At 43.3% G+C, this 21,205-nt stretch overlaps 1 protein-coding gene across 1 annotated transcript; it reads left to right on the forward strand.

Moving 5' to 3' along the window:
- The first annotated feature begins 3,875 nt into the window (after positions 1 to 3,875).
- LOC114666604 (uncharacterized) lies at positions 3,876 to 17,504 on the forward strand. The gene is made up of 4 exons (XM_028821527.2): positions 3,876 to 3,990; positions 4,370 to 4,629; positions 6,701 to 6,816; positions 15,357 to 17,504. The coding sequence occupies exons 2-4, from the start codon at positions 4,409 to 4,411 to the stop codon at positions 17,027 to 17,029; spliced, it is 2,010 nt and encodes a 669-aa protein (XP_028677360.1). The 5' UTR covers positions 3,876 to 3,990; positions 4,370 to 4,408; the 3' UTR covers positions 17,030 to 17,504.
- Positions 17,505 to 21,205: the final 3,701 nt, after the last annotated feature.

Below are 21,205 nucleotides of genomic sequence, written 5' to 3' on the forward strand. Positions count from 1 at the left end.
TATCTATCTATCTATCTATCTATCTATCTATCTATCTATCTATCTATCTATCTAGTGGGAAGTGCATGCAGACAAGGGGACAACATACAAAGTCCACTCTTGCATTTGAACCCAGGACTTTGGAGCTGTGAGGCCGCAGTGCAGTGCTAAGTTCTGCACCGATGTGCTTGTCTTTAATTGGCTGAAACAGGAAAAGCATTTCTCATAGTGTGACCACCATTTGTGCTCAGTAGAACATTTCTGTCTTCATTGCCCTTTGAGGGGGTTAAACTGTGGTGGACCTTTAAAGGCTATAATTCTCCTGATTAGCCTCCTTGTTATCATCTCAAGTAACATTTGTTTGGATTCCTACCACACAGAAAAAGCCAAAAGGAGTGCAGGCCTCAGATACCACCAGCACTTCACCTTGGTGTGCCTCCACACTCTCAGGTAGCCAAGCCCCAAACTCAAAAGGCAGGATTTCTGGCCTGCACAAGCCCAAAATGGGACTAAGGGTTTTAGCATGCAAAATGAGGAAATAGAGGCGAAGTAAATCATAAAACCTCTAGTGCCAAGATAAATAAAACAAAATGTCTTTATATTGAAGAATGTATTTAAGGAATTCAGTGAGAAGTCAATTAAAATGACACCTTTTATTGGCTAACCAAAAAAGATTACAATATGTAAGCATTCGAGGCACCTCGCCTGAAGAAGGGGTCTGAGTTGCCTCAAAAGCTTCCATCCATCCATCCATTTTCCAACCTGCTATATCCTAACTACAGGGTCACGGGGGTCTGCTGGAGGGCGCAAGGCAGGAACAAACCCCGGGCAGGGTGGCAACCCACCGCAGGGCACACACACACCAAGCACAATTTTGGATCGCCAATACACCTAACCTGCATGTCTTTGGACTGCGGGAGGAAACCTACACAGACACGGGGAGGACATGCAAACTCCACGCAGGGAGAACCTGGGAAGCGAACCTGGGTCTCCTTACTGCGAGGCAGCAGTGATACCACTGCGCCACCATGCCGCCCCCTCGAAAGTCTGCATATTGTAATTTTCTTTAATTAGCCAATAAAAGGTGTCATTTTACTTGACGTCCTGCGGTGGGTTGGCACCCTGCCCGGGATTGGTTCCTGCCTTGTGCCCTGTGTTGGCTGGGATTGGCTCCAGCAGACCCCCGCGACCCTGTGTTCGGATTCGGCGGGTTGGAAACTGGATGGATGGATTTTACTTGACTTCTCACTACATTCATAATGGCTAACACAGTACAACACCCTAGCATTTAAGGAGTTCAAAAAGAATTAACAAAAAGAGAGGCCAGACAAAAAGGAACAAAAATAGGTTTTGCCTAAAACTAAAAGTAAGCAAATCCAATAATCATTATTAAAGAGCAGCTCTATAAGACGAGAGCAGGGGGCAAAATCCAGGAAATCCAAACCTTACAAAGAATCAACAAAACAGAGGAATCAAAAACGGCAATGCAGGGCCCACTTTAATAGAGTGGGGGGAGTCGACCAGTCGCATCATCATGTGGCCGTGCCCCCTTAGGCTTTCTGTATAAGGGACACAAAATACAATTACACAATAAAATACACAATTTAAAAATAATTAACAGACAATGCCGTAATAACGATCATAGTAACCAAAAACAGAATTTATAACATACTTTGAAAAAATACATTTTAAATTTTAACAAAAAGATTAAATAAACAAAACATAAACGTGAGCCAGGGCAACAACTCTAGCCATACTACAGCAGTGTCGGAGAAGGGCGCAGTGGCTCTGATCGCTGGCATGAACACTCTTTAGTTTGTTCTCAGAATCTGCTTTTTCTAACATACAGTAAGGTCCCAGAGGAGTTGGCACCTTGACCAGCATTTCATGGTGGCATCAGTCTTTGAAGCAGTGCCAGCCCATGTTGGGACCTACTTGTGCACATCACATTCTCACAAAGAGGGTAGCTGAGGGCCCCGTTTATATGTGTATCCCATATTTGTAAATAACCCTCCGGGCCAGGGGTTGGCGCTGTGCTCTAATCCTTTCTCTGTTTCTCCCCTCTGCACACCAGCTCTTCCACTGCTAACGTCATGTCCGGTTTCTGCTCTCCTGAACTCACCCCTTCCGGTCTACCCACCATATAAACTCATTCCATCCTCAGTTCTATTGTTTTGTGAACTCGTGTCTGCAAAGACTGTTTGGTTTCCTTTTGCCAAGCCTCAAGTATACGGGGTTACCAAGCACAGGGCCATCTTACCAGGATCACAGGCCACCAGTCAAAGCAGTGGGCTGGGGTCCTTGTTTTGATAGCAAAACAGAAACAAACACAGACGTCAGAAACATCATGCTCCTTGGGGCCCCCAGCCATTGCCCATTGTGCCCATATGTTTAGATGGCCCTGGGTTCTCTTTTTTGGTGTTTTGTCTCCATTTTTCACACCCTGTACATCTTAACTGGATTACATTTACCTCCTGGAATTAAAATGCATCTCCAGGACCCACACTGTGTCCAGATAGAAAAACAATATCACCTTCCAGGTACAAAATTCAAATCGGCCTCCTCTGGTGTGGTTGTTGAAAGCGGGCAGGTCACACGTTTGTAGTTACACCTCTACTAGATGTTGTGGCTCTCCAAATGTGGATACAATCTGGTAACAAAGGGCATTCTCACTGGTTTTAAGTGGTGCCCTCCGATTGTGAGTAGATTACTAAAAACACATGTTAATGCCAGGTAGGGCCTAACTTAACATACAGTTATTTGGGATATGAGAGAATATGGCAATAGCTGAAGAATGCCAACAGACCCCGGGCAGGGCATGCAAACTTCACACAGGTATTTGAGGCCACATCTGCTAAACTGAGCCTTCCGACAAAGGCTGTTAGTCATTTTCTAACCCGCTTAGTACTTAACAGGGTCATGGAGGTCTGCTGGAGCCTATCCCAGCTAGCATAGGGCGCATGGCAGGAATAAACCCTAGAGAGGGCGAACACACACATCCACACACATACTGTACATACACACACAATTTAGGATGACCAATTCACCTAACCTGCATGTCTTTGGACTGTAGGGGGGAACCCATCCAGGCATAGGGAGAACGTCCAAACTCCACACAGAAAGGACCCGAGTGCTAACACTGTGCCTACGTGCCACCCCAGCCCACACAACGAACTGCCTAAACAGCCAAGACAAGCCCACCATGCCCTCCAGACACCTTGATTGAGGTCACATAGACAGTCCCTCCACCAAAATAATGCGCTTGCAGTCGTAGGGGTTAAACAGGCTGAAGAGAGGCCAGAGATGGTTAATGGGAGAAAGCGGCCATTCAGCCCTAAGTGAAGAATTGAAGGTGCGAATGAAACAAGAAATAAAGGCTAAGTGGCAATTAAGGGGTGATTAGTTTAACAAGCGGCAAGTGCTCTGGCAGCACTCAAATGCGTGGCAGCCGCCAATTAAAGCATTCCTGGGCACTGGATCACACTTGTTGCTGTGCGGCCAAGAGCTGGAGCGTGGCTCGCTGAGTGGGGCCACGCGCCGTGCAGCCTCTGCCTGTTTCTCTTCAACAATCCTGTGGTCTCGTCCGCTCGGGGACAAGATAAAGACGCCTCAAACAAATAACCAACATGCTATCAATTGAACGAGGTAAAGGGTGATTCCAAAGCCAGCAGCTCACAATAGACGACGAGCAGTAAATGAGGTTAAAAAAGCTGCTGAAAATAGAAAACGAACAAAGCACAAAAGAGACGGCGCCCGTCCTGCAAATCAAGGGCTGCAGAAAGAGTGACGAGCTGGAGCCAAGACTCGCCAATTAAGAACAATTGCCTTAATGAGCCTCAATTGGTTGAACGGGGAGAGGGGGGGGGGCATTAAATTTTTACGCAGATTGAACCCCCCCCCCTTCTCCTTCAGTCTTAACCTCCTGCGTTCTTCATTGCTACTTCACAGAGAGAAAGTCTCCAGCTTCAACAGCAGCTTGGTGGCCCCGAGTGAAGCCGCTGCTTATCGCAGGTCAGTCTGCTTTCTTGTCACTTTGTCACTTGTGTTACTTGTGGTGAGGCTTGTTGTCAAGTGGGTTGTATAAAGTATCAGATGTGGGGCTGAAGCCTTGACAGCCGAGTAGGCTTGGATTTGATTTCCAGGCCAATCAGTACTCGTGTGCATTTTGAATGTTCTTTCTGTGTCTTGGTGGATCTCCTTGCACTTCCCAAAGGTGTGCAGGATGAACTGGTTGCTCACACACACGCACAGTCATGTTTCTTCCTTTTCACTTAGCCAACAATAGCTCATAAAGATAAATAAGGGTAAGGAGGTTGTGGGTGTGATGTTTGGTTATCAAGGGTCAACATGCTGGGATGAGGTTCACCCGCTGGCGCTCATCTTTTGTTAGGTGTCGACTGGAAGACTCACGAATGGGCCTGCTCTAAAGATGAGGCATTGTGGCCGCTCTGCTGCTTACTCCTTCCCGGTGGACGTTTCTTCTGCTGCCTCGGTGCACATGTCGGATCAAGGAGGCCATGGCCGGGACCTGTTTACATTTGTTACTGCAGCCTCGTCCCACATCATGAGGACCCTGCAGCGCCCCAAGAAAACGAGACCTTCAAAGAGACGCATTAATCACCGGAGGTTTCTGCACAACCAGATCTGCAGGTGCTCAGATTTCATGATTTTGTTATTTACTGTAGTGAGAAGTTAAGCAAAATGACCCCTTTTATTGGCCAACTAGAAAGATTACAATATTCAAGCTGTCGAGGCAACTCCGGCCCCTTCCTCAAGCAAGACGTAAATGAAATGTTAAATTGTGCATCACGGTTTGAATTATATCGATTTGAGATTTGGCACAATGTGATTAAGAATTAACTGATTAGTGCTATGCATAAAGCATTAGCTTGGCACAGCGGGGGGCTATATGGAGGTGCCTAGTGTTGCTAGTTCATAGATCCAGGTTGGGATCTCAAGTCCATTTGTCCATGTGGAATCTATGGTCTATGCAGGTTTTTCTTCCTCTCCTAACCTAACAAAAAGCATTTTAGTTTAACTGGCAAGTCTAATATGACCCAGTGTATGTGTGGGTATGTTTGCCCTGTTGTGTCTCCCTCTCAGAGCTGCTATCCACACTGACATGGCAGTCACGAGATACAAACTCACAATTCTGGATTTAATAGCCGCCATCTTTACCTCTGCATTCAATGTAGCCCACCTTCAGAATAACTGAGCGAACAGCCACTTATGAACTCTGTGGCCCTGGATTCACAGCCAGCTCATCTGGGAGTGCTCAGCGAGGCTGAGAGAGAGGGGGGCCTGCTGCCTGGCAGTGTGATACCCTCCAAGATCCAGTTAGAAGGTCAGAGGCACCCCTTGCTCGTGGTTTTTAGCTTGCTGAGCATTCTTTTTTTATATTCGTTGCAGGCAGAATAGGGAGGTTTCTGGACATTTTAAAAGACTAATTTCAAATATCCGTTCATGGGGCAGTGTACCTGTAGTGTCTCTTGGACCTAACATCCTTGTGTTTGAATCCCATGCCTGCTCAGTGTACACCATGAATGCCTTTTACTTGACTTCCCTGTGAAGGACTTCTGCCCATTTTTGCCAGGATAGGCGCCCACCCCTTGTGATCCAGCACTGGATCAGATGTATTTGAGGATGCTACAGTATGTATCGTCCATCTATTTTTATGGCATCTTAGTGTGCTGTAAAATATCAAAATAGCGGCACCTTTGCACTGTAGGACACAAGTCGACGTCTAACCACCATGTGCACATATCAACATCTACCTACAAATGAAAATCATTCGCTTATCTGGTGTGTTCATGTCGCCTTGAGGATCGACAGTATACTATGGTTTGCCTTTATTTAGTAAAGCTTCCAAAAATGTTTCAAAAGTAAAAGACCAGGCTGTAAAAAATTTTTAAAAAAAATTCTGAAGATTCAGCCCGGGATAAACCTCCCAAAAATGCTCACATTTGTTGCGATCTCCTGCACACAGCACCACACAATGTATCAACCAGCACATACGGTTCACAGTCCTTTCTTTCCTTTTCTTCTCTCCTTCACTCCTCTCCCACAAGCTCTGTCTTCTACCTCCCAACTCCGGCTCCCCGAATATTTCATAATGCACCCTGATGTGCTCCCTGACAATGTTCCTGCAGTACTTCCTAGTGTGGTGGATTGACTAAGTGGCCACGGTCCCCAACAGGATTGAGCTTCCAAGCTTCAGTCCCGTGGCTCCAATGTAAATCGGGGAGGGGGGGGGGGGATTGGGCTGCCTGCCCTTTCATGTCCCAGGGAAGGTATTGCCTCTCTCCCGGTCCTTCCACTTTCCAGGCGTCCCAGTGTGGCAAGGTCTCCGGTTGTCTGCCACAAGGCCTTCATGCAAGAAATGAGCCAACCATGAATGAGGACAAAGGCTTTTCCTTCTACATGTCTGAACCACAAGGAAATGTAAAATAACATTCAGTTAATAAAACCTATGTCAGAACATCTCTGGTGGGTCACCTATCCTACTGTTAAGCATTCAGCAGGTCATTTTCTGCCTACCTAAAGCCAAGAATTGACCATTTGCAAGTAAAAGGTGGTAATGATTTGGACAATGGCCTTGGCTGCAACTGTAGACCTGTCCACACCTGGCTGATTATTGCTAGAGAGAATCATTCACATACCATCCATGGAGGCCATTGGGCGAACTAATTTTTATGGTGATCATTTCTTTTTTCCTTTATAGGAAGTATGCAGAAATAGAAGCAGCCAATCGACAGCTGGCCTCCTCGATTTTGTCTCAAGTTGGGTCAGAGTCTCATTCTAGAACTGTGTCTGAAGAGGAGAGCTTGCAACCGTATGGTACACCAACCTTTCTTTGTTACAGTTTTACTTCAGAATGTATTCAGACTAACTGAAGGGGAATAATCGCCTAAAAGCATGTAGACCATTGGCTCCCCTTTGCATATTATTCTATTTAATCAATTATTATATGCTATTTCAAATTTTGATAAGCTGCTTTTAAAACTGATAACATGACTGTACTCCTCTTGCATCTAAACATTTATCATGATGACTTACTGACTGGTAACCTGTGGTCCATTCTTCATTTGCCATGGTGAACAATCCAGTCAGGTCAGGGTTGGGGAGCATGCTCTGGTACAGTGTTTGTGTATTTGTGGAGAACATCCATCCATTTTCCAACCCGCTGAATCCGGGGGGTCTGCTGGAGCCAATCCCAGCCAACACAGGGCACAAGGCAGGAACCAAGCCACCGCAGGACACACACAAGCACACACTAGGCCCAATTTAGAATCGCCAATCCACCTAACCTGCATGTCTTTGGACTGTGGGAGGAAACCGGAGCGCCCGGAGGAAACCCACGCAGACACGGGGAGAACATGCAAACTCCACGCAGGGAGGACCCGGGAAGCGAACCCAGGTCTCCTAACTGCGAGACAGCAGTGCTACCACTGCGCCACCGTGCCGCCCTTGAACAAAATATATTTATTTATTTATACTTTTGTAGTTACATATGAAACTTAATGAGGCCGATGCTAAACAGGCACTTCAGAGTGTTTTTAATTCTGAATACTTTGAACCTTTTAGCTGTCAAATTATCGGGCATCTTGACTTCCTTGGCGTCTATTTAATTTACTAATTAAGAGAAAAAACTGACAGGAAAAAAACAACTAACAAAATAAAAAGCCAATGAACCTGATACAACACAAATGACATACAAAGAGGGCTTCAAGGAAATGACACTAATGAACAAATAAACTAAAAGCGACAATAAAAAAAATTCTATAAACACTAAAACTGTGTTAAGTCTCAGTCTGTTAAACAGAAATTGAGGAACTAATCCATCCATTATCCAACCCGCTGAATCCGAACACAGGGTCACGGGGGTCTGCTGGAGCCAATCCCAGCCAACACAGGGCACAAGGCAGGAACCAACCCACCGCAGGACACACACACAAACACACCCACACACCAAGCACACACTAGGGCCAATTTAGAATCGCCAATCCACCTAACCTGCATGTCTTTGGATTGTGGGAGGAAACCGGAGCACCCGGAGGAAACCCACGCAGACACGGGGAGTGAGGAACTAATAAAAATAGAAAATTAATAATAACAAGACATAATGAGAAACAGCCTTCCACAAGACACTAAACAAGACACTTGCCGTCACTGTTGGTGGGTCTTGCATATGGAAAAAGAAACACACAAACACGATTGAGGAACAAAACTGAAAGTCTGAGACACCAAAGTTGTTCAAGTTTTGTGTTACTAAGAGATGATCTGTGTGAGACTTCAAAACTAAAGAGAGAATGATGGACATTAGAAAAAGCAGCACACACATTATGAGAAGCTCAACACACCAGTAATAGCACAGAAGTATGACCCGTTATAAAAGTAACCACACATTTTACTTATATAGTGTCTTTCCTGTGTTTAAAGTGCTTCACAGATATTTAAAGGAATACAATAAGAGTAAGATGACAAAGATCACATTAATAACGCAGAATACAAACTAATGTAAAACATTAAACACCAGAGAACCCCAAACGACAAACACAGTAACTCACCAGACATTGGTGGAATAAAATGAAGGATTTTTATTCCACCAAAGCATGTTCCACAATCGCCTCTCCAGTAATAAGCCACAAAGAAACAGTAAATCATAATTATTATTCTTCCTCCTTCTCTCCTTTGCTGAGTGTCGCCCACTGCCTCCTGACTCTGACTCGTCCATGTGTGTCAGGGGGCTTCCTTTTACTTCAGACCCAGGAATACTTCTGGTGCCATTCTGTCTCCTCTAGGAAGCACTTCTGGGCTGCAGACAAAGTGGGGTGGTCTGAGTAGACTGATCTTTACGTTCACATACAGCGTGCTGAACTCTGGACTATCTACCTCCATCTTTTCATTCCATCAGTTGCTGTTTTTCATGGACTTCGTGTGTGGTTTTTGTTAGTGGTTTGTAATTGTTGAATTTGTGTTTATTGAATATCTCCATAAAGGGAACTGGGGTGGGATTGTTGTAGTTTGTATAGTTAGATTTTGTTTATTATTGTTTAATACAGTCTATTTCTGTTTTATTACTGGCTGCTTGTTTGTCTTTGTGAGGGAGTGTGTGTGTGAGTCGGGCCAAGGCTAGGTGCATGCCTGGGATTCCCACCATAAAAATAAATAAATCGCCATCATTGACAGTGTGAGTCTTAGCTGGGATTTTTAGTCTGCTACAATTAAAACACATGCACAGTTTTGGTACGTTGACACTCCTGTGATTATAAACCCTGAACGAAATGGCGCACTTCAGAATTATCAGAACTGAGGGGCTCCCAAGCACTGCCTGGTGCCATCACGATCTCCTCTGAATATCCATCAAGTGCCACAGTATGCCAACGTTTTTTAAAGTTCCAGTCCAACCAGTTGCTATCAAAAGGGCATATAATGGAAATTCAATCCTTACAAATGAGAATGATGAGATGAATGTGTGGAGATATGAAGAAGAACAGAATAAGAGGTACAACACAATGGGAGAGATATCTAAGAAAGTACAGGAAAGTAGGTTGAAGGGGTATGGACATGTGACGAGGAGAGACAGTGCATATGTGAGCGAAAGACTGATGGGAATGGGAGTGCAGGGGAAGAGAAAGCAAAGGAGGCCAAAGCTGCTGTGGAAAAACAAAGTAAAAAAAGATCTAACGGAAGAAGGTCTGACAAGGGATGGGATGCAGGATTGAGCTGTATGGAAAAGTTCGATCAGGCACCTTGACCCCACATAGAAGCTGGAAAGAACAACAATGCTTATTTCTGTAGCACATTTTCATACTAAGAATGTAGCTCACTGTGCTTTACAACGGCAGTCTAACCTTTTTTGCACCATGGATCGGTTTCACAATTTTCCACGAATTGGCCATCGCATGCGCATAAAAAAGTGCATAATAAATACAACTCACTATAACACAGAATCAGTGGGAGCCCTGAGCTTGTTCTTCTGCAACAAGACGGTCCCATCTCAGATAATCATGAGAGACAACGACACCCAAAGTGTGTTCCTTATGTCCAGTCTACTCCGTAATTTTATTTTGGTTGCCGTCAATGCAAACTCCGCTACACAAAGATATAATGTTGGAAACGGAAGCAGGATTTTCATTGACTTTGTGGTGATCTCCAGAGTTTATTTTTTACTCATTTTAGGTAGTTAGCTTGTGGGCTTAATTTATTGAGGATCAAAATACTGGACAGAGACAACTGTGGGAAAGAGGCCTAGACGAAGTGATGGGGAGATGATATGGTCATGTTTCGAAATAAAACACCCTGCAGACTGTGATAGTCAATAAAATGGAAATAAACTAAAGTGTTTTATTTTTTCTATGTGGTCCAATACCAAATTATCCATGGCCCGGTAACGGTCTGCGGCCTGGTGGTTGGGGACCACTGCTTTAAAAAATGTCAATGTCAACCAAAGTTGCCAAAAAAGAAAAACAAACTAGAAATAGATAAGAGTAGGAATGAATTAATACATAACATTAAAAACACAGAATATGAAGTAAAGAATTCATATTAAGAATCCAGAACGTGAATTGAAAACTGAGAAGTGACTGATGGGGAAGCGGCCCTAGTGCTCCTGAATGGCAGGCGGCTGCGATTGCTGTGCGCTAGGCAATAGCTGTTGGGGATTTTGATGGCATGAATTTAAGAATTAAATTTGAGCGCATGAACTAGACATTAGAGCGTACACTTGAAATTGTCAATGCAATGGAGATTAAACAAACTCTCAGTATGAAGTGAAGTTTAAAAAATGACAGCTTGAAATCAATCTGCCCTTAAGCTGGCTGTTCTTTGTCGGTCTGTGTTTTGGGAACATGGCTTCTCCTTTTGCAGTGTATCCTGTCAATTCTGTTTAAATTTTCATATTTAAATTGTATATTTTCCCTATTATACAGTGCATCCGGAAAGTATTCACAGCGCATCACTTTTTCCACCTTTTGTTATGTTACAGCCTTATTCCAAAATGGATTAAATTCATTTTTTTCTCAGAATTCTACACACAACACCCCATAATGACAACGTGAAAAAAGTTTACTTGAGGTTTTTGCAAATTTATTAAAATTAAAAAAACTGAGAAATCCCATGTACATAAGTATTCACAGCCTTTGCCATGAAGCTCGAAATTGAGCTCGGGTGCATCCTGTTTCCCCTGATCATCCTTGAGATGTTTCTGCAGCTTCATTGGAGTCCATCTTGTGGTAAATTCAGTTGATTGGACATGATTTGGAAAGGCACACACCTGTCTATAGAAGGTCCCACAGTTGACAGTTCATGTCAGAGCACAAACCAAGCATGAAGTCAAAAGAATTGTCTGTAGACCTCCGAGACAGGATTGTCTCGAGGCACAAATCTGGGGAAGGTTACAGAAAAATTTCTGCTGCTTTGAAGGTCCCAATGAGCACAGTGGCTTCCATCATCTGTAAGTGGAAGAAGTTCGAAACCACCAGGACTCTTCCTAGAGCTGGCCGGCCATCTAAACTGAGCGATTGGAGGAGAAGGGCCTTAGTCAGGGAGGTGACCAAGAACCCGATGGTCACTCTGTCAGAGCTCCAGAGGTCCTCTGTGGAGAGAGGAGAACCTTCCAGAAGGACAACCATCTCTGCAGCAATCCACCAATCAGGCCTGTATGGTAGAGTGGCCAGATGGAAGCCACTCCTTAGTAAAAAGGCACATGGCAGCCCGCCTGGAGTTTGCCAAAAGGCACCTGAAGGACTCTCGGACCACGAGAAAGAAAATTCTGTGGTCTGATGAGACAAAGATTGAACTCTGGTGTGAATGCCAGGCGTCACATTTGGAGGAAACCTGGCACCATCCCTACAGTGAAGCATGGTGGTGGCAGCATCATGCTGTGGGGATGTTTTTCAGTGGCAGGAACTGGGAGACTAGTCCGGATAAAGGGAAAGATGACTGCAGCAATGTACAGAGACATCCTGGATGAAAACCTGCTCCAGAGCGCTCTTGTCCTGCTGAAAGATGAACCGTCACCCCAGTCTGAGGTCAACGACCCTAAGCACACAGCCAAGATATCAAAGGAGTGGCTTCAGGACAACTCTGTGAATGTTCTTGAGTGGCCCAGCCAGAACCCAGACTTGAGTCCGATTGAACATCTCTGGAGAGATCTTAAAATGGCTGTGCACCGACGCTTCCCATCCAACCAAGCTTGAGAGGTGCTGCAAAGAGGAATGGGCGAAACTGGCCAAGGATAGGTGTGCCAAGCTTGTGGCATCATATTCAAAAAGACTTGAGGCTGGAATTACTGCCAAAGGTGCATCGACAAAGTATTGAGCAAAGGCTGTGAATACTTATGGACATGTGCTTTCTCAGTTTTTTTATTTTTAATAAATTTGCAAAAGCCTCAAGTAAACTTTTTTCACGTTGTCATTATGGGGTGTTGTGTGTAGAATTCTGAGGAAAAAAATGAATTTAATCCATTTTGGAATAAGGCTGTAACATAACAAAATGTGGAAAAAGTGATGAAGCGCTGGGAATACTTTCTGGATGAACTGTATGTAGCATAAGCTGTGAAAACTTCTGAGTATTCATGACAGACTGATTTTGACAACTTCATGTGTGACAAACCATCAAGTATGTCCCCTCTCACTTGACATTCGGCTCCTAGATGCAGAAATACGTAGTTGGAGGTTTCTGGACATTTCGGGGGACTATGGGAAGGTATGGTATGTAAGGATGAGGTATGAGCACTGGGGAAGAAGGATTCTGTGCAGGGAACGAATGTGTTCTCTCAGGGCCACAACAACGAGAGGGTTTGTAGATAGCTGTAAAAAGTTCCAATTCAGTTTTCTTCGTTTTTGTGCTGCCATGTCTTCCTTTTTGAACTTGTTATGGGGAGGTTGCTACACTAATTTCAAACTTATCGTGGGGTCATTAGGGTGGACCCTATCCCGGCAATACCGCTGGCAAATATAATGCACTTAACAGAAAGATTAATTAACTACTGACACTTAAGCCGCAGATTCCTTTAAATTCTTTAGTTTGTTGGGTGCCCCAAGACCTTATGAGTGGATTAAGCATCTTCTTAACATGGACGATCAGATGGATTGGAGCCCATGTGTCCTCCTGATCACTCTTGATTGTCTTCTTCTTTTTTTTTTAATCACTGCATTTTGAATACAGTATTTTGTGCAAATCCTCTCTTGAACATAAGCCCTGAGTATTGTGAAACATGGGTACTTAAAGAGGTCCTTACGAGGTGCTTTCCCTTCTGGACACTTCCTAGTATAAATTTATTTTTATGTTTATTTATTTATTTATTTATTTATTAAGCACTTTAAAAACAACATCAAGCCTGACCAAAGTGCTGTACAATAAAACCCAAAATATAAGACACACAATAACCAAAAGGTAAAAGAAACCGAAACACATAAGAGCTGAAGAAATTCATAATAAAAAAGTACACAGATTGACCCAGTGTGAGATGTTGACTAAGGCCAGGGAGTAAAAGTGTGTTTTAAAATAAGACTAGGGGGCTCTGCCAACCCCCAGGCGGGCGCTATGCGCCAGCCACTTCACATCTCTGCTGCTCGCATATGGCAAAGTGGATGTACTATTTAAACAGATTATTATTGTCATGGGAATTGTTACAGATGCATAATAGAACTAACTATTTTACATTGCAGCGATTAATCAACCATAGTTAAAAATAGTAAAACACAATAAATTGAAATAAATTGTTTCATGTTGCATTAGAAGTATTCATTGAGTTATGTTTTCATTCTGTTTGGCTTAACACGCAAATACTTTTTAAACTTCTGTCTTTGATATCTCCGTCTTTTGAAACTATTATCACTGACAATTTGTCAAATGTTGGTTTATGATATATGCAACCGTGATCTTTGCGGATTCAGATAGAAATCCAAGAAAACTACTTTGACCGTGTTTTGCTGATAAATTTTGTATAAAGTAATATACTTTTGGAGGTATGGACTTGTATCCATTATTGGCTGTAGAATTTCTAATCCGTCTGATCGGTTAACTCTTTCGATTCTATGTTGCATCGCTTCTCTGTGATCATAAATATAAACCTGACCGAACTGTGGTTTCTTCGAAATTAATTGTTGTGGGACTACAGATTCTCATAGCCTATTGTCCTGAATCGTGTAAATCTAAATTTTGAGCATTGAATGAGGTGAACATGAACAGGTTATTGTAGATTCAAATATTTTGCCTGCAGTGTTTGTGGATTTCACTTTCACCAAACAAATCTTTTAATTCTCACGGATACGCCTCATCATTGGGAAGAAACGCTATTTTTCCCTGATGGCATCACGAATTAGACGATCTACAAGTCTCTGACTTAAACTTTAAAGCTGAACAATATCTACATACTTTTGTCATATCACCTATGTCCATATATTTGATCTCTTTTCGTTGTTAAGTTGTTTCACTGAGTAATTTCCATTTGTTTGCGCTAATGCGATCTTTACTATCAGTTTTTTGGGACTTTCAAATTTTAGTACTTTCATAATCTCTAACCTGCTCTGCATGCATATTGCACCAACGTTCTTGAACCGCTTTGCGACGTTGTACTTTGTCTTCTACTTTGTCTTATTTCTGTCCCTGCTTGGACCTGCTAGGTTTTCAATCCCACTTTGTCCGGGCTGATTATTACTTTCCTTATTTTCCAAATTTGCACTTAGATGATTATTATTCTTTTTTGAATTCTTTTCTCTCCAACGGTTTTGGGCCTCTTTTCGATGTGCTGCCCTTTCTTGTTCATTTAGTCGTTGACGTGTCATCTAGAACATAAAAAAAATATTGTTCAGAAAAGGACTACATCGAAGGAAACAAATAGATTGTATGTCTAAGAATACTGTCCAGAAAAGCTTCTTTAAAGGATGAAACTGAGGACTCTTCCTAAACGACTTTAAATGAGGATAACATAATTTTATAAGATCTGAGAGTGCAGGAACGGTATCTGACAAAAGCATTCACACGAATGAGAGTTGAGGACCTTGGCATGTTTGAATATGGTTGAAGGGAGGGCATGGCAAAATTCTCGTCTTGCGGGACTTGGACAAATCTCTTGAAAAAAAGTCTTGTCTCATCACAGGATTTTTTTAAATGATAGAGAGATTTAAAGACAGCAAGTGAAGGAGCCTGCCTAATGTGTAATGGCAAATCATTCCAGAGTTTTGGAGCTACAACTGAAAAAGCCCTATCACCTCCAAGTTTGCATCGTGTCTTAGAAACAAGTAAAAGCATCTGGTCTGCTGACCTGAAAGGACGAGACCGTATATATGGGTGCAGCAGGTATATATAATGTATATTAATATATTATATTCTTAATGTATATTCTGACTCGCTGTAAATCTCTTTTTCAGAGAAGATGATGTTGCCTGATGTGCCAGCCAGTAGTGTGATCTCAATAGCCCAGGAGGATGTAAAGAGTAATAAAACTCAAACACGCAAGGGAGTGACAGAGGAGAAAGGCCTTCAGATTGACCCCAGGAATTCTGGCAGCTTTAAGAAGTGTGCTGACACAGGCAGGCGCCCTTCACACCTTAGAAATGGCAGTTCCCAGCTTGCTTCCTCTTTGAAACCTAAACTCATTAAAGTGACGGACATTCTGGAAAAGCCTTCTGGTGTCCAGTGTAGTAAAACCAACCCAAAGGTAATGGGCCCTATGCAAGACTATGTTAAAATTTCCAACTGTATCCCACAGAAGAAAGTAAAATTTGCATCCGGTTCTCCAGAATTCTATGGAGTGGAATCCATAAGAGATAAGATGTGCAAGTTTACGGATCCTGTATGGAGGAGAAGCAACTCTAGAAAGATCTGGGATCAGCCCTATGCCTCCAAATTTCCTTTTGGAATCCTAGACGGTTTGAACAATAGAACCACAGGGAAATCCAGACTCATGTCTGTAGTTGCTGCAAAGGCTACCATGAGTATGAAAGGCCAAGAAAAAGACGCCAACCTAGCTGATGAAGAAGAAGATGATAGTGGACAGGATTCCAGTTGTTGCATGCATTCCCCCAGCAACCAGCCGAACAAGGTCGGTCACACATCTCATGCCATTTTAGAAGAGTACTCTGGCAAGGGGTCCACAGATAGAGTTGCCTCTGCTCTGGTGACCCCTCAGTCCCTTTCAGATGAGAGAAGTGCATTTCTGTGGGTGACCATGCAAGGACCTGACTTGAACGAGGCGGAGTTGGGTGTCTTTGGGCCAACCACCATGAACCAACCATATAATGTGGATGAGGAGTGCCACGTGGAGGGGCTGAATGCTGACACTGGCTCATATCGACTAGAAGATTGCGAGAAGCAGGCCTCCACTAGCAACACCGTTTTCTGCATCCCAGGCCTTACAGAGGATTGCAGGGTTACGCATGCCCCCTTTCTGGGAGTAGCCGAGGCATTTCCTGCCGAGCCACCTCAGTCTCCTCTTTCACTTAGTCTCATTCCCCCAACAGAGGATGAGTGTCTCTTTGACGACATAACCACATCAGTCAGCGCCAGCTGGTCTGCAGATATAAATGCACCAGAAAGGAACAGCTGTACCATTACCCAGAGTTCCATTACTCTGCAGTCTCCCATTTGTATGCCAGATGTCTGTGATGACTGGCAGCATGACGAAACATCCACTTTATCCCATGGGCCACGGCTTCTAGGGCCGGGTAACGCATCACATTGGTTACCGGATAGGCATAGCACCAACCTAACCTTACCTAACTCAGTCCTGCTAGTATCCAGGGTTTCAGACAACGTACCAAAAAGGAACTCCAAGGAACCGCATAGCCACAGGTTCTCCGCCTCACCCGGGTACTTTGGAAAATCGACCCTCCACCCACCTCCAAAACAACGTTTAGGCAATTGGATGGGGAGTGGCAGTGAGCTCCTGGTGCCCTGGGTCGAACTTGTTTCTCATATATCAAATAGCAGCACTGTGAATATCGAGGACAGCACAAGTAACTTGATTCCAAAAGTTTTAGGCAATGAAGAAGGGTTGTTTGATCTCCATGAACTCTGGGATCTGTCGCCTGCTGGCTTGTGAAATTGCAAGATGAACTGGACGCCAGTAATGGAAAGGAATGGTTCAGAAATGAAGATCAACTGAATATGCAGTTTGACACTGAAAAGGCGCAGAGCTGTTCCTGGTGGGATTCTGCAGCAGGCAAACACTCGCTGTAAATAAAATTCCATATGGATACATGCCTATACACCTATCGCTCGCTTTTCTTTTTTTGTGATTTCTTTCTAATTAAGATGAATGGGAATCATGGAGTGACCCTAAAAAAGAACCGGCCCACGATATGCAGTACTGCCTGCCGAATGTAAAGTCAAGTGGCCACCGTCTGAGGGCGATCAAGGAGTTAAGGCAGAGTTTATTTTTCATAACAAGCTGACAAATTTTCCAGAACTCTCTCCCAGCCCCGGTGTGTTTATTCAGACCAGAAAATGCATGTCTGTTCCCTGCTCATCTGTAACTCTGTCTCCATTACTGACAGTTTGTGAAGTGAAAAAATAAAAAGGGCAGTCATATTTTTTTTTTTCTGTCTGCTATTGAATGTTTACTTGGAATTTATTTTTCAAAAAACAAAGCTGGTCCCTGACTTTGAACAACTAAGCGATAGACATTTGCAAGCTTTGGTTTAATATCTGTGTGCGCAGTACCATCGACACACTGGGCGGATATAACAAAGAATGTTATGGGGTGCAGTAAACGAGGTGTGTCCCACAAGAATTCACTCTAACCCTCGAGTGAGACGGCTTCCTCATTTACCTGACTCCAGCACCCGCTCACTCGGTCTTTCACCCAAGTGATACATTCAAAGTAGCCATTGTCTCCCCCTTTTTTAGGGCCCTGTGTCACCCCCCTATGTTACTTGGTCCTAAAGTCATGACTGCAGTGCAGAGAGCAGAGGGTCAAAATGTTGGAGTGGACCTCACAAATCCTGCCACTTTCATGGCTTGTTACTTCACACAGCAGTGTGATCTTTTTAACATTTAAAGATGGTTAATAGGGGTCCGGCAGAGACCAAGAAGAGAACATAAAGGATAAAATCCTGGCGTGTACAGACGGCGACGAGAGGAAACTTGACAGCCCGGTGTGCGGTGTTCGTTTGTGTAACCTTCAACCTCTCTGGTTTGCAGAGCAGGGAGCTTAACCTGTGTGGAGCGTCTAGCATGCAGGTGTGAGGAACAGGGAAGGGATGAGGGGAGGGGCAGGCTGTGGGCATCGCCACGGCAACACTACTTGCCAACTTAGTCGTTTCCTTTGAAGGGAGTAGTTTCAGCCCAGAGGTTTGTATTACTGTGTCTGAGTGGCCTTCCACATTTTACTATAAAAGGTGTGTGCTCTGCTTGGATGTGTGAGTAGTTACGACGGGAGGGTGACAGTTTATATGTGAATATCCCCTTGGGATTAATAAAGTATCTATCTATCTGGGAGGCAAATACCTTCCTGGCAAACTTACTTAGAAAGAAAATAACTTTTTAGGTTGTATTTTCTCTACTTTTCTAGCATACTACCTTTCTCCAACATCCTCATAATACCCGAAAAAAAAAAAGTCTATTGCCAAAATGGAAAACCTTATCCTAAAAGACATTCTTAAATAATTCTAAATTTACAGCCGTTTAATTCTGTTAAAAAGCCGGCCTTGTAATTGGTCGAAATATCATTTGCTTAAAGATTACATAAAGAAATAAACAATGAAGAGTATGGGGCGGTGTGTGGCCTGACTTCAAGGGCCTGGAAAACGCTGAAAAAAGGATACGGCCTCATAAAAAAGACAACTGACAAGACGCAGAACAAATTATGGAGGTCTACAAAAGGTAGGCAAGAGCACAACAATTAACCCTAATCCAAACCCTCCAGGGACACGATCTCCAAATGCTGGTGAGATTAGATGTTCTAATGGACTCAATAGAAGGGAGAGGCAGTGTGGGGATATGTGTCCTGAATGGACTGTCATCTTGTCCAGGCTGAATGGCCTGTTCTTGTCACAATTTGTCTAATAATGCAGTCAGGATAGGCTTAGACTCTCTGAGACTCTGACCTGGAATGAGTGGATTTAGAAAATGTGTGGAAGAAATTGACAACAATCTTTTTGGTAAAGGGTGGCACGGTGGTAGCAACAAGGACACTGCGGTTCATGTCCCAGGCCCTCCCTGTGTGGAGCTTCCATGTTCGCCCCATATCTGCGTGGGTTTAATCCAGGTGTTCTGGTCTCCTCCCATAGTTCAAACACATGCAAGTTAGGTGGCCTGGTGACACTAAATTCACTCGTGTGAGTTCACCCTGTGATGGACCGGTGCCCTAGCCAGGGACTGTTCCTGCACTTTATCGAAATAAAGGTGCCAGAGCAGGTTCTTCAGGTGTCGAATTCCGGTCCTTGAGGGCCGCAGTGGCTGCATGTTTTCATTCTAACCATTTTCTTCATTAGTGAGCCGTTTTTACTGCTAATTAAATTATTTTGCTTTAGTTTTAATTAACTTGACTCAGGCCCCTTAATTGTCTCTTTTTCCTTAATTAGTAGCCAAACAATAATGAGACATCAAACAAGCCACCATATGACCAGCTCACCTGTGCCCATCACACAAATCTGAAAATAAATAAAGGTGAAGGTGTCAGTAAGGTTGGTCTCTCAGGTCACCAAAACATTGTGACGGTGTTCTTAGAAAAAACAGAAAAATCAACAAATTTGGAAATCTCTGCTGTGGCAGAATGAGAGCAGCAACGAGCCATTGAATTAAATAACGGGCTTAATTAACAGCAAGAATCAACTTCTCATTAAGAGACTGTTTGGAGTGAAATTGGTTGGAGTTTGAAATCCCAGTTTAGCTGGTCATCTCTTGGCTCGTTCCACATCTCATTTCTGTTTGGCTGCCATTTAATGAAGAAACAAATCAAATTCAGAGGACTGCATCCTTAAAAACAGGGCTATTGAAATGAAGGGAAAAGGAATTAATTAGGAGTGAAAACTGCTCACTGATTAGGAAAAGGGTCAGAATGAAAACCTGTAGCCACTGCAGCCCTCCAGGCCCAGAGTTCGACACCCCTGCCCTAGAGGAACCAGTTTTGACTCCTCCACATGAAGCTTCCATTAAGAACTTTGAATTATTTAGCTCCGTAACAGTCTTCATACAGTTAACAACCATGAATAGATGGTAACACGTTTGTGAAATACCAATGGGTCTTGATTTTTAAAGGACTCTTGTGGCATACAATCACAAAGGCTACATCCAGGTTTTCTTAATCTGTTAGTGTCCTGCTAGGTAGCCTATTGTACATTAAAGATTTCAGTTATCTTTTACATAATATAAAGTAGTTTCTCAAAGCACAAAGAACCAACTTCACTTGCAAAGTACCCTTTCCAGGATAAAAGGATGCTTTGTCAAGTAAAGGTTCTACAAGGAACCACACAACTCAGAAAAGAACCAAAAGTGCCATTGAAGTGCCATCACAGCTATTAAAACTAAACTGATAGTTTATTAATAATGTTTCGCTTACTGGATTTTATGCAGCATACTCTGTTCTGCTTGCTTGTGCGACTGAGAAGTGCAAAGGACTGGCCTACTGATGTGTGTGCTTTGTGCCTTACAGCCAATGCTGCTATACAATAATAATCACGCAGGTATTTTTTCTTCATTAAAACAAGTATGGTGTTGGGTACCTTGTTGCTTTTTCTGTATTGCATTGGCCTCCAGTCCATGATGCTTGTTCTCTTCCTACATAACTCACCTCTTAGGGTCCTTTCCTCATAGTTAGACATAAATAAATGTCAAAACCATCTTTAAAAAGTATTTGGGCTACGTAACGCACAAATTATCACCAACACTGCTCCCAAGATTGTGCTGCGGAGCTCAGCACTGCACATTTAGCTCCTCAATATCAATTTAGTGATTTCTAAAACGCTGAGACAGTTTATTTCAGTCAGGAATAATGCGATCACCTGAGTGTTTCTCTCGGGCAATTTATCCTTGCGGACACTTCCACTGTTTTCTGCTCCTGGCTGCTGGATCCTTGTCCAACATGTTAAGGATTTACATGACCAAATAACTTTCTCTTTGAGAAATCTACTGTATGTGTGTTAACCAGGTTTCTGTTACTGAAATAAGGGGTTTACATCGCAGTTTTAGAGCCAGTTTTCTGTGAATAGTCCGGTCAGGGCTGAATTTTAGGGTCCTATTGCTTTTTCTGTATTAGACGCCATTTTGTGTAATCGTC

Source organism: Erpetoichthys calabaricus, chromosome 16, assembly GCF_900747795.2.
Source record: "Erpetoichthys calabaricus chromosome 16, fErpCal1.3, whole genome shotgun sequence".
Classification (NCBI taxonomy): Eukaryota; Metazoa; Chordata; class Cladistia; order Polypteriformes; family Polypteridae; genus Erpetoichthys; species Erpetoichthys calabaricus.